This window comes from Oryx dammah, unplaced genomic scaffold (assembly GCF_014754425.2).
Source record: "Oryx dammah isolate SB20612 unplaced genomic scaffold, SCBI_Odam_1.1 HiC_scaffold_2, whole genome shotgun sequence".
Taxonomy (NCBI): Eukaryota; Metazoa; Chordata; class Mammalia; order Artiodactyla; family Bovidae; genus Oryx; species Oryx dammah.
Window position 1 is genome coordinate 98,017,669 of NW_024070186.1, and position 14,842 is coordinate 98,032,510.

Consider the following 14,842-nt stretch of genomic DNA (forward strand, 5'->3'; position numbering starts at 1 on the left):
CCAGGCCTCCCTGTCCATCATCAACTCCTGGAATTTACTCAAACTCATGTCCACTGGGTCAGTGACGCCATTCAACCATCTCATCCTCTGTTGTCCCCTTCTCCTCCCACCTTCAATCTTTCCCAGCATCACGGTCTTTTCCAATGAGTCAGTTGTTTGCATCAGCTGGCCAAAGTATTTGAGTTTCAGCTTCAGCATCAGTCCTTGAAATGAATACTCAGGATTGATTTCCTTTAGGATTGACTGGTTGGATCTCCTTGCAGTCCAAGGGACTCTCAAGAGTCTTCTCCAACACCACAGTTCAAAAGCATCAATTCTTCAGCACTCAGCTTTCTTTATAGTCCAACTCTCACATCCATACATAACTACTGGGAAAACCATATCTTTGACCAGATGGACCTTTGTTGGCAAAGTAATGTCTCTGCTTTTTACTATGCTAGGTTAGTCACAGCTTTCCTTCCAAGGAGTAAGCATCTTTTAATTTCATGGCTGCAGTCACAGTCTGTAGTGTCTCCAAACTCAAAAAAATAAAGCCTCTCACTGTTTCTCCATCTATTTGCTATAAAGTAATGGGACCAGATGCCATAATCTTAGTTTTGTGAACACTGAGTTTTAAGCCAACTTTTTCACTCTCCTCTTTCACATTCATCAAGAGTCTCTTTAGTTCTTTGCTTTCTGCCATAAGGGTGGTGCTATCTGCCTATCTGAGGTTATTGATATTTCTCCTGGGAATCTTGATTCCAGCTTGTGCTTCTTCCAGCCCAGGGTCTCTCATGATGTACTCTGCATATAATTTCAATAAGCAGGGTGACAATATACAGTCTTGACATACTCCTTTCCCGATTTGTAACCAGTCTGTTTCTCCGTGTCCAGCTCTAACTGTTGCTTCTTGACCTGCATACAGATTTCTCAAGAGGCAGGTCAGATGGTGTGGTATTCCCATCTCTCTCAAAATTTTCCACAGTTTGTGGTGATCCACATAGTCAAAGGCTTTGGCATAGTCAATAAAGCAGTAATAGATATTTTTCTGGAACTTTCTTGCTTTTTTGATGACCCAACAGATGTTGGCAATTTGATCTCTGGTTCCTCTGCCTTTTTAAAATCCAGTTTGAACATCTGGAAGTTCACGGTTCACGTACTTTTGAAGCCTGGCTTGGAGAATTTTGAGCATTATTTTACTAGCATGTGAGATGAGTTCAACTGTGTGGCAGTTTGAACATTCTTTGGCATTGCCTTTCTTTGGGACTGGAATGAAAACTGACCTTTTCCAGTCCTGTGGCCACTGCTGAGTTTCCCAAATTTGCTGGCATATTGAGTGCAGCACTTTCACAGCATCATCTTTCAGGATTTGAAACAGCTCCACTATAATTCCATCACCTTCTCTAGATTTGTTCATGGTGATGCTTCCTAAGGCCCACTTGACTTTGAATTCCAGGATGTCTGGCTCTAGGTGAGTGATCATAACATTGTGATTATCTGGGTCGTGAAGATCTTTTCTGTACAGTTCTGTGTATTCCTGCCACCTCTTCTTAATATCTTCTGCTTCTGTTAGGTCCATACCATTTCTGTCCTTTATTGAGCCCATCTTTGCATGAAATGTTCCCTTGGTATTTCTAATTTTCTTGCAGAGGTCTCTAGTCTTTCCCATTCTGTTGTTTTCCTCTATTTCTTTACATTGATCACTGAGGAAGGCTTTCTTATCTCACCTTGCTTTTCTTTGGAACTCTGCATTCAAATAGGTATATCTTTCCTTTTCTCCTTTGCTTTTCACATCTCTTCTTTTCACAGCTATTTTAAGGCCTCCCCAGACAGCCATTTTGCTTTTTTGCATTTCTTTTTCTTGGGGATGGTCTTGATTCCTGTCTCCTGTACAATGTTGTGAACCTTCATCCATACTTCTTCAGGCACTCTACTGGATCTAATCCCTTGAATCTATTTGTCACTTTCACTGTATAAGGGATTTGATTTAGGTCATAGCTGAATGGTCTAATGCTTTTCCCTACTTTCTTCAATTTAAGTCTGAATTTGGCAATAAGGAGTTCATGATCTGAGCCACAGTCAACTCCCAGTATTGTTTCTGCTGACTGTATAGAGCTTCTCCATCTTTGGCTGCAAAGAATATACTCAATCTGATTTCGGTGTTGACCATCTGGTGATGTCCATGTGTAGAGTCTTCTCTTGTGTTGTTGGAAGAGGGTGTTTGCTATGACCAGTGCGTTCTCTTGGCAAAACTCTAGTTAGCCTTTGCCCCGCTTCAATCTGTACTCCAAGGCCAAATTTGCCTGTTACTCCAGGTGTTTCTTGACTTCTTACTTTTGCATTCCAGTCCCCTTTAATGAAAAGGACATCTTTTGGGGATGTTAGTTCTAGAAGGTTTTGTAGGGTTCTCAAAGAACCATTCAACTTCAGCTTCTTCAGCATTACTGGTTGGGGCATAGACTTGGATTACCGTGATATTGAATCGTTTGCCTTGGAAAGAAAGAGATCATTCTGTCGTTTTTGAGACTGCATCCAAGTACTGCATTTCGGACTCTTTTGTTGACTATGATGGCTACTCTATTTCTTCTAAGGGATTCTTGCCCACAGTTGTAGATATAATGGTCATCTGAGTTAAATTCACCCATTCCAGTCCATTTTAGTTTGCTGAGTCCTAAATGTCGACATTCACTCTTGCCATCTCTTGTTTGACCACTCCCAATTTGCCTTGATTCACGGAGTTAAGATTCCAGGTTCCTATGCAATATTGCTCTTTACAGCATCGGACCTTGGTTCCATCACCAGTCACATCCACAACTGGGTGTTTTTTTGCTTTGGCTGCATTTCTTCATTCTTTTTGGAGTTATTTCTCCACTGATTTCCAATGGCATACTGGGACCTACCAACCTGGGGAGTTCATCTTTCAGTGTCCTATCTTTTTGCCTTTTCATACTGTTCATGGGGTTCTCAAGGCAAGAATACTAAAGTGGCTTGCCATTCCCTTCTCCAGTGGACCACATTTTGTCAGAACACTCCACCATGACAGTCAATTTTCTGAGGCTAAACATTCACATATATTTTAGGCATTCCTAATTTTGCTCCCCACTTCCCTTTTATTGAAAATTCAAAATTTTAGCAAATGTTAAAACCTTGAAAGTTGTAAATTTAGCCTCTGCCACTTCCTTTTACCTAATACTGACAGAAACATAGGTAAGTATTGTATTTTTCCCATATGAATAATACATGTACTTATAAATATATCAAGGTCAAAAACAATTACAGCCCTGACTTATATATGTCTTTCATTTAGACTTACTTTTAATGGCCAAGTTGGCTATCTATGCACCAGAATTCATGTCGTGTCACTGGGAAGCAGCTGCCTAGGCAGAAACTACACTTCCACTTTCCAGCTTTACTTTCGTCTGGGTGTGGCTAACAGATGAGCCACAAAGTTGAGTAATCAGTTCTGAGCTAAAGTTCAAAACACAGGTGAGCCTCCTCTAGTCACCCTGTACCAGCCAAACGCAGACCACTACCAGGCAAGTGGAGCCAAGGTGAAGTGCTGGTGCTGATTTACTATTGAATGGAAAAGAGCCACCCTCTGATAGGATCACTTGCCTTGGACCAAACCACGAGGAGAAAAACTTCTGTGCGATTTTGCTATTATGCCCTTTGGGGCCCATTTGTTTCTATTCCTAGGTTTCCTAAGTCGCTTCAGTCGTGTCCGACTCTGTGTGACCCCACAGACGGAAGCCCACCAGGCTCCCTCATTCCCAGGATTCTCCTAGGGTTAGTCTAACTCAAAAGTTAGAGTGTAGTATTACTCTAACACTAGTAAAAGTTTGCTACTTGGATGTATTACTACTTTAGATATTAAGTCTATTATAAATTCTAAGTAAAGAGCTAAAAACATATGGCATCAAAGAGTTTGAGTAGTAAGAATGTTGCTAAAAGTGACTTGACCCTTGCCTACTTTTCAATGACTAAATTGAATGCTTCACAATGATGTGGACAGCCTTAGGACCGCCTGGGGGTGGGGCGGGGCTCAGAAGTTGACTACACTAGGAAAAGACATACCTGAACAATACCAAGAGTAGCAGATGTAACTGGATCAGAAAAGTCACCACCAGGTGGAGAAACTCTAAAAACAGGAAAAAGTCATTAGAAATGCTCATGGAAAATAACTTGTAAATAAAAGCAACTTAAAAAAATACATGAATAAAATAAAAGCACTTCTTTGAAGTCAATTTTAATGTAAATAACTTAAGAAATACAACCTTTGGAAAGAAAATCTCATATAAAAACCTTAAATAAAAACCAGTTTGCTAAGTTGAAAGTTAAGAGTGACAACTGCTAAAAACATTCTAGTCTGAGAAATGAGACAGACATTTAATCATAATCTGTTTCATTTTTCTAATTAAAACAGATGGAGCAGGAAGGAAGGAAAAGGTCTGAGAACAAGGTATGGCTGTATGTGGGGATAGTGAATCTTCATATTGTTTTTATCGTGATAGGATCTTACCTTAACATGTCTATAATTTTCTAAATTGTTGCTAAATAAGTCAAATCTACAAAACCAGCACAAGCAGAGATGACCTAAAGATGTGCATTCTAAAGAGCCCCTTGCGTGACTCCAGTACAACCTTGGAAGCACTTCCCTCAGTGGGGCTAAATATTATCTCTTTAAAATAAAGTAACTCTTTTCTTATAATAAGTAAATAGTTTGGGTCCTTACGCTCCTACAATGCTGACACTCCCTTCTCTCTCAGGATTTCCAAGACACTTCACTCTGCCGGCTCGCTCATAGAAAGAGGCCAAACGGGCACCAAGATATGCAGGATATCCACTATCTGAAAAATGAAAAGAAAATTTTAAAAGCGAAGTTCAAAGCCAACCCCTAAATCCTATCAGTCTTGCTTATACAATAAGCAATATAAAAATTTACCTGCAGGCATTTCAGCTAAACGACCAGAGATTTCTCTAAGAGCCTCAGCCCATCGAGAGGTGGAGTCAGCCATCATACTGACATGATAGCCCATGTCACGGAAATATTCTGACAGTGTAATTCCTACATTGGGAAGAACATTACAAATTATAATTCTTTAATATATAATCCTGACTTTTTTACCCTTAAGAAAACTTTAAAGCAGTAAGTTCCTAAGTTAAGACTGCTAGCTATTCATCAGTTTGTGGTTCTTTTGGGTACACAGCTGAATATACTGCCTAGCTTCCTCTGCATTTAGATTTGGCAAGTGACTGACCCTTATCTAATGGAATGTAGAGTCAAGTGTTTCTTCAGAAGGCAAGACACACATCCTTCCATGCTACTTCTTCCTTCTGGCTTACCGAGAGGGCAGGAACTCCCAGGATCTATGGAAGGCATGCGTTAAAATGAAAGAGCTCTTTTTAGCCTGGGTCCCAACCCCAAAATGACAGAATAAAGGAGAATGCCCTCATCATCTGAAATAAACATCTATTATACTCAACAATTATGTTTGGGTTTTTCATAGCCTAGTCTACCCTGATAAACATTTTTAAAAGTAGGAAAAGACTTTTCTCCCATTCTTTGTTGAGATAATTAAGTCTGAAATTAATTTACAATGCAGTTTTTTTCTATGTATCTCACATACATATGCACCAAAAATACCCTCAATTAATTAGCTTGTTTGGTTATTTTTCAAAAGTAGTAAATGTTATTAATGTGAGAAATAATACTCATTATCTAGATCATTCTGCTACATAAACTGGGTCCTCTCCTATAAAATCACATTCAGTAACCACTCAGAAGAAGCTGATACAGTATACAGAAAGCAGTCCTGAGTTCTAGTTCCTGTACTGTCATTAATCTTAGCAAAGTAACCTCACTTCCCGTGTAGTTTCTTCATCTGTTAAAATGGAATAATTCTCACCCCCTCTAGCTGTACACATCAGATGATATGGTATCTATAAATGCCCTCTGAAAAATACGAAGTACTATACAACTGTAAGATATTAGAATTGTATATTAGTTGCTGCTGCTAAGTTGCTTCAGTCGTGTCTGACTCTGTGCGACCCCACAGATGGCAGACCACCAGGCTCCCCCGTCCCTTGGATTCTCCAGGCAAGAACACTAGAGTGGGTTGCCATTTCCTTCTCCAATACATGAAAGTGAAAAGTGCAAGTGAAGTCGCTCAGTCGTGTCCGACTCTTAGCGACCCCATGGACTGCAGCCCACCAGGCTCCTCCGTCCATGGGATTTTCCAGGCAGGAGTACTGGAGTGGGGTGCCATTGCCTTCTCCGATATTAGCTGCTACATCATAACAATTCCAAAATCTACTGCCTTAATTTATTTTACCAGTAAAGAAACAAAGGGTTATATAAATAAAATAGCTGCTGGAAAATTCAGAACTTTACTATTTATCATATTACATCAGTCAGAATAAGAAAATACTGACTTCCAAGGCTTCCAAAATATGGTCCAAGGAACAATCTTTAAGTAGTTTCATTATTAAGTCTTAAAAAACACAGTAATTATCACATATTTCAATCTGATGGTATAAGCATGCTATGTCTCTTCTACAAGCATGCTATGTCTCTATGATGACATTCACTAATGCTTGTGTATTTATATATATATTTAAAAAACTTGACAAAAGAGACAGATACACAAGAGTAAACCTCAAAGAAGTCTGACAGACCATTTCATAAACCTAAAGAAATTAGTGCCTACAAATCAGACAAAATCAAAAGATGAGCAAACTAGGAAAATATCTGCTAGTCACAAAGGATGAAAGACTCATTTCAAAGAGCTTTACCAATCAGTAGGATAAACTACTAACCAATACAAAAATGGACAGAAGGCAATTTTCAAATGGTTAACAGATTCAGGAAAAATGCTAGCTCCCTGTAAGGAATACAGAACAAAGAGTCATCTAATAAAGCAGAAGGAGTAAAATGTTAACTGTCAAATCTAGGTGTGGGGTACACAGGTACTCACTGCAGTATTCTTTTAACTTTTCTGTATAATAATTATTATAAAAAACTACTGGAAAAATGAGCATTGGTGAGTATGTGAAGAAACAGAATTTCTGTCCACTATTATTCCTTTTGAAGAGCTATCAGAATCTAAACTCTACATTAACAGTTATATTCTCAGCAATTTTACTTCTAAGAACTTAACCTGACAAAAATACAAAGAAACATGCACATAAAACATGACGTAACAGTGTAAATAACATGCATAAGGATATTTTATGGTGTGATGTTTGTGAGAGCAAAAAACTGTCAATAATCCAAGTGTCCATGAAAGGAATGCCAGTTAAATAGACTGTGATATATCCATACAAAGGGATACTGTGTAGTCAGTTAAAAGAAGGAGGTAGACTTCTTGCCTTAAAATAGTAGATGATTATGTCACTTTCTCCTCAGAAGAGTAACCACCAAACAAGGAGAACAAGAAATACAGAAACACAAACTCCACTGTCAAAAACTAGGGGCCATGTTTAGCTTCAAAACAAAATAATGAAGAAAGCTAACTAAAAGAGATTAAAACAAAACAAACAACAACAAAAAAACAAGACACCAAGAATTCACCTGAGGCTGCACAGCCTCAGACTATGCTTCTGCAAACTAGAAAGTACATACTGAGGAGCAAAACCAAGAGTCCTTTGTCTGGAACATAGTAAAAGGGGTACCAGCAGAGGTTCTATGGTCCCAGTTTGGCCTCAAGGGGGAAGTAGGGGGATAGGGACAAATAAAATTCAGAAAGATACCCCTTTTCAGTAAGTAAAAAAGTGAGAGAAGCTGGGTAGAAGAGAAAGAATTCATTGTTAAGTGGCCTTGTCGCTGTGGATTTTGCTGGTAGCACAAAAGAAAAAGTAAAATAAATTATATAATTTTATGCTATAACAAACTTCACTGATTACCAGGAAGAAGTCTTGCTACTTTGGATCACAGTAACAACCATTCCCTCCCACCTCCTGCAAAGATAAGTGATGGTAACAATAAAATCAGTATATGAACTAAACAAAAATAAAATAAAAAAAAAAAAAGAAGAGCACAGTACAACAATGAACCTGCCAAGGAACAAATGAGAACTGAGATCACAATTAACTAATAAAAGAAAACCTTAACACTGCATCCTACCTCAAAATAAAAATCTCAAGGAATATACAGGAAGATAAAAAGGTTGTTTCATGAGCCAGCAGAACTCAGCAAAGAACTAGAACAACATAAAAGTTTCATCAGAAGCAATACAAAGAATAAACACTGATTATCCTGTCAAAAAATGAACAAATGGCTAAATAATAAGAATTAGAGAGGAAACAACGCATATGGAAACAGATACAGGAAATGCAGTATGTTTCACTTGAAGAGAACCATAATGGAAGAGAAAAATTTCCAGAAACAAGTCTCAAAATTTTTCCAAAGTAAAAGACATAGTCACAGACTGTAAAGGTACACTATGTCTCAGGAAAAAATTAACAGAACTATCTGGGATATATTCCAATAAAACCATAACATATCAAAGATAAAGAAGCATTCCTTTGGGTAGAAGGAAAAATCACTTACAAAAGGAAAAAAAAGTAGGCCAGTGTCAGATCTCTCCTCAGCACAAGAAATGCTGATCGAAAAATTTTATATTCTGTCAAATAACTGTTAAAATTATAAGGCAGTAGGAAAAAACCCAAACTTATAAAGAAATAAGAATTCACAGAATATAGTTTCCATGAGCCTTTCTTGAAAAAACTTCCAAAAATCAAAATTTGTCCAATTGTGAAACAAATGGAAAAATTACAGTCAAGGGACCTCGCTGCCAGGGGAAGCTGACTCCATTTTACTAGGTCTAAAGCTAATACAAACACTGTATCTATGGATACAGAACAGAATGTGAATATTATAACTCCTGAAGATGTAGAATTCAAAGTATCAAAAGCTGGGATGAAAATAGGAGCAAAGATGGAAATACATAAACATACTAATAATCAAAGTATTATAATTCAAAGCTGAAAATTCAAGTTATAGAGATATAGACACATCCAGAGACAGAGCAATGACAAAACATGAAAAAAAAAAAAAAAAAAAAAAACCCAAAACCCAGAAATAGAAGATACTTCATTTTAAATTCATTAAAAAGATTAAAGCAGTCCTATGAATTTCTTATGGAGCTTCCCAGGTAGCACAGTGGTAAAGAGTCTCCCTGCCAATGCAGGAAATGCGAGAGACCATGGGTTCAATCCCTGGGTCAGAAAGATCCCTGAAGTAGGATATGGCAACTCGCTCCAGCATTCTTGCCTAGAAAATTTCACAGAGAGAGGAGCCTAGTGGGCTACACTCCATGGGATCACAGAGTTGGACATGACTGAGTGCGCGCGCACGTACACACACACACACACATCAATGTCTTATATGGACAGAGTCTCAAGATATAATAATGAGTGCAATGTGGTGGTGGTGGTTTAATCACTAAGTCGTGTCTGACTCTATGGACTATGTAGCCTGCCAGGTTCTTCTGTCCATGGAATTTCCTGGGCAAGAATACTGGAGTGGACTGCCATTTCCTTCTCCAGGGGATCTGCCTGATCCAAGGATTGAACCTGAGTCTACTGCTTAGCAGGCGGATTCTTTATCACTGAGCCACCTGGGAAGCCCAATATTTAAAAAAAAAAAATAGAGTTCTAGGAATATGGTTATATGTATGAAGATACTTTAGAATGAAAATTTCTTCGGAAAAAAAAAATTTGGGGTGCTAGCTGTAAACTAGAGAACACATGTTAATCTGTTTCATTCCAGTTCATACACTCACCAGTATAAATAGAAGCTTCTCTAGCAGCCACAGGCATATTGGATGTATTGGCTACCAATGCTGTTCTCTTCATAATTGACTCTACCTTACCATCGACTTCCATCGTGAGCTAGAGACAAACAATGTATTAGTGATTCCCCAAGTTTCGAAATAGAACTTTTTAGTTTCTTTTTCACAACTTGTTTATATTTAATCCCTCTTATAATCTGTGTTCCCAAGGAAGTTATTTCCCATCATTCCAACCTCTTCCCTCTATCCCACTGTGCTGTAAAGAAAACAGTCAGTATTTACATTTCATAAAAAAAGTCCATTATTTTATGGAAATAGGAATGTTATTATTACAGTAACCTAGTAGACCATACAAAGTCTATGTGACTTTCACACCAATAAATATTTTGCCTATTTTATCTTTCTCCCAATAACTGAAACCAGACCACAAAAAGAAACTTTCAAGTGTTTTGACTGAAAAATTCAAATTCCCTTCCTTTGGTATACAAACTGAATCATAAATATAATTAGAAAATTCCTTAAAAGATCTTTGATGAATAAGAGCATTGCTCCAGATCCAAACAAAGCTTTATTAATTGCCAATGAAAGTTGATTAGTGGTATTTTCTCTAGACTAGTATTGGAAGCTGTATAGATACAGACCTCTGGGAAGTCCCGGAGGACTTCAGACATCTCGTTTCCTCTCTCACCACATCCTACGTAGATGATCACATCGCTGTTGGAATACTTGGATAGAGACTGTGATATCACTGTCTTCCCACAGCCAAAAGCCCCAGGGATTGCAGTAGTTCCTCCCTGTACACATCTACACAAAGCAAACAAGTAAGGATTACTTTATCTGCTAATACACACCAATAAAAAAAGTAGGTTAGAGACACAGGGGCTACCCTGGTGATTCAATGGTAAACAATCCCACAGACAGAGGAGCCTGACAGGCTACGATCTGTGGGGCCACAAAGAGTCAAACACAACTTAGTGACTGACCAACAATGACAAAAGTGACAGAGAAATACAGTTAAAGCAAGCACTTTAAAATATTGTCATCTGTATCTGTACATACACTTACAAAGACTGAGGTACTGACAGATGTAACAACCGCTCCCCTATTTTCACCTCAAGTAGGATATGTGTTTTACAATAATTAATCATCTGTAATAGCTGGCAAGTGAAAGTATGTTCCATAAGGTAGCTGGAGAAGAGGACTATGAAAATAAGATAAATAAAACAGTACTAAAGATACTCTGAATGCTTAAATAAATCAGTTTATGAAAGGACAATATAAGAATTAAAGCTAAAAGAAAAAAACAAACACTTTTGAAAGTTGTCTTCTGAGGTAAAATCTAAGACCTAAGAATTTTCTATCTTGTTACAGAGGTTAATAAACAAGACTTTTGTTAAGGTGTTAAGGCAATGTACCTACTCAATAACTACCTATGAAGTCCTTCCAAGGCACTACAAACTATGCTTGGAGACGCTAAAGAGACAGCAGTGAGGAAGACAGTCATGTTCCTATATTCACAGAGCTCTCATTCTAGTAGTGTAAACTGGTGACTCTGGTGGAGTCAGCTGGTGATTACAAACCATTTAGCAACCACTTTCAAACTTTCCCTAGAAAGTGGGAGTGGAGAGGGACATACTCTTAAGAGCAGAGGAGAGTGACTGTCACAAGTATGTGTGTATGTGTATGTGAGAGTATGTGGGTCAGGTAGGAGGGTCTGGACAGAAGAAATGAGACATAATGCTAAGGGAAATTCCTTTGTAATAGTGTATTTTATCATAAAATTCACACAAACACTGCATCCTTAATAAGGATAACAGACTTTTCTCATATGAAACTAGTATGCATTAAAACGTTTTCCCATTGAAACCTTTCAGTGACTCTGATAAACTAGAAAGGCAAGTCCATTCATCTTATGGCTTTGCATACTTCTTTCAAATCATCTTCAAGCCAGGGCAGGAAGGCAGGGCTGGGTGTGTCCCATGTTAGAAGTTCAACAATCCAATGTGAAAAGTGCTATCACAGAGCCCATTCAAGGTTTGTGGGAGTACACAGAAGGGGTACAAAGTCTGACACTGGACTGGAGTAGGGTTAGGAAAGTCTTTCTGAAAGAAGCTAAGATCTGAAAGGAAACAGAAATCAGCCATATGTAGGGAAATAACACGCCATGCAGAGGGAACAGCATAACCAAAAGTCCAGGGGCAAGAGGGAGCCCTGCTTGAGGATTTAAAAGCCCATCAGGAAGCCTGGAGCATGGTCTGTAAGGAAGCAGTTGGGCAGCAAGTGGCTGAGACAGTACGGGAAGGTAAGCAGGAGCCAGATCACAGGTGGCTTTGTATGCTGTTAAGGACTGTGTATTTGTCTTAAGGGTAATAAAGAGCACTTCAAACAAAACAGTGCAGGATCACATATGTGTTTTAGTTGGATTACTATCTAATATGGACAACCACTTGGAAAGAAGGCAAAACTGAAGATGTGAAGTGTGATTAAATGTGATTATTGCAAGAATTAGGGTAAGATCCTTAATTACAGTCATGGAGTAGGAATGAAAGATGCAGATAAAAAAATATTTAGGGAACAGACTAATAGCACTAGTTCATTAATGAGATGTGGGAGAGTAAAAACAATCCTTGAGACAAGTCACAGATTTTAGAAGAGGGATTCACTGGATGTACAATAATGATATTTGCAGAGAGAGGCAGCAAAGTTTCAAGAAAAGGAGTGGTGATTAAGATGGTGATTAGTTTTAAAACACTGACTCAGGGGTACATGTAAGATATCCAAAAGGAGACGTATAATCCAAAGTGGATATATGAGCCTGGAACTCAGAAGAGATCTGGGATGAAGATACAGGTTTAGAAATCAACATATATAGATGAACATTTAAGTCTTGAGAGTGGATGAAGTCATTCACAGAGGGTAAGGTGTATAATGAGGAAAGAAAAGAGAAAAACTCTAAGAAATAGCAAAATTAAGGTGAAGGAACCCACAATGGAGAATAAGCAATAGCTCCCTGTAGAAGAAGGTAAACAGAATAGCAAAGAAAGTGGGTGTTTCAAGGAGGAAGGAGTAGAAAGCAATATCCAATATGAAAAGTTGTAGAAATTAAGAAAATACTAACTTATTTATTGAATTATCAGTATGGGACTGACTGACGCTGTTAGTGAGAGTAGCTTCACTGAGGAGTGGAACCACGGCCATAGCGGTACAGTGAATTAAAGTGGGAAAAGTGGAGACAACCTTTTTTCAAGAAGTTTGGCTGTGAAGATACGGAGAAAAGTAGTGGAAGGCAGAAAGAGAAGGGTAGAAGGCAGATCTCTTTTCATTACATGGGAGAAGAAAGGAAGATCACCTAACGGAAGGTCTCTGAGGAGACATGAGTTGGGGTAAACACCAGAAAAAGGAAGAGGAACAAAGGATAAATGGGAATATGTGTTAACTGAAAGAATTCCAAATCTGATGGCCCCTCATTTCTTTGTGAAGGATCTGAGATGACCATTTGGTGAGAATGAAGGAGAAAGAAGAGCTGAAGATCTGAGGCAGGTGGAGAGGTTTGAAACAGTCACTGAGGAGAGCAGAAAAATGACAATTAGGGAAAGGCAGAAGGACTATGCCACAGTGCTGGGATACCAACTTGCACTTATTATTAATTTTTCTCAGCAGCCTGAGTGTAGATTTGGGAGAGGGAGATAGCCAGACTGATTCACAGTTGATATTTTACCAGGTGGGTATGATAGAAGACAAAGAAACAAGAAAATTTAATATACTAACAAATTTTCATAGAAGTGATAGACTATTAAATTTAAACTGGATTCTAAAGGATATAGAAACAGGAGGTACTGACTAAATAAGAAGAGCCAAAGTACTGAAGATCTTATGAGAGAGTAATAGAACAACACAGAGTAGGTTTAAAGGTAAGCGAGCTGAAGGGAGACATACAGGGGTTGGTGATCAGAAGTTAAAAGAGTTAATATCACTGCTTCAGTCTTTTCTGCAAATTAAAAGATGAAGTGATTTGTTAAAAGTAAAGGGTAGTATGGTTATGCCTAAAACTTAAAGAGAAAGGTTTTTAAGCAATTAAAGAAAATGGCAAAGAGCAGACTATAAAGTTAAGAAAGATTGCTGGATATAGCACAGAGAATCCAGGTATGATGATTAGAAATCATCAATGTATAGTGACATCAATCTACTAATTATAGGATAACAAGAAAATTTCAGAAAGTTTTAGAAATAATGCTTTCCTTTTGCAACTGTGAAAAAATAAATTCTCTTCAATGGTCTGACTCTCTAAATAAGCACTGGCAAAAACATAAAACATATTTTTCTAAATAAAACATATTGTAGGATTAGCACATAAAACCTTATCTATAAAGAAGTGAAACAGTAAGCACATATAAAAATCTGAGGGAAAACTACAGGACACAGCTCAAACTCACGGAAAAAGGGCATCAAGGACTCTCTGGCCAGTCAACAGAGGATGGTTAGCTGGCAACTTCTCAGTGACAGGCCGAACCTGACGTACAGGCCATACTTGGACCATGCTGAACTTCTCCTTTATACCTTCAAATTCAAGCTCCAACACAACATCCTATAAAAATACAGTGGGATTTTCAGAATACTATGAACATTTCTTCCTCTAAAGAAAAAGTAATGCCAAACTTCTCTTAGGGGGGATTAGAGAGGTGGTATGTGGAAGCAGGGAGATTTACATCTTTTATTATAAATATATACCATTCTGATTTTTAAACTAGGTACACTTATTATTACTATTTTAATGATTAAAAAAAAGTTTAGAAATTTTTGGGAAAGAAGTATTTCAAGTAATAGAGAAACAGTTAAATAAATTACACGAATATACACAAGAAAAATCCCTGAAGGATACAAAAGATATTCCTGGAACTGAGGGAGGGAAGAAATGAAAACTTTCATAATTTATTTTCCATTCTTTGTTTTTTTACTTTATTATAATCCTCTTACACTGCTTTGATGGAAAATACTAATCTAATTAAGAATCCTAAAATATTTAATAAAGTTAAATGTTTTAAATTATTTAATAAAGTTAAATATTTTAAATT

The 14,842-nt window shown here is 37.7% G+C and overlaps 1 protein-coding gene across 1 annotated transcript in view; it reads right to left on the bottom strand.

Moving 5' to 3' along the window:
• Window positions 1-14,842, bottom strand: part of ATP6V1A (ATPase H+ transporting V1 subunit A) — a 62,000-nt gene that overhangs the window by 9,252 nt on the left and 37,906 nt on the right. The window contains exons 6-11 of the mRNA XM_040224391.1: window positions 14,204-14,355; window positions 10,412-10,574; window positions 9,762-9,870; window positions 4,922-5,044; window positions 4,712-4,826; window positions 4,054-4,117 (exon numbers count right to left, since the gene is read on the bottom strand). Coding sequence (XP_040080325.1) covers window positions 4,054-4,117; window positions 4,712-4,826; window positions 4,922-5,044; window positions 9,762-9,870; window positions 10,412-10,574; window positions 14,204-14,355 — 726 coding nt within the window. The remainder of the gene's footprint in view (window positions 1-4,053; window positions 4,118-4,711; window positions 4,827-4,921; window positions 5,045-9,761; window positions 9,871-10,411; window positions 10,575-14,203; window positions 14,356-14,842) is intronic.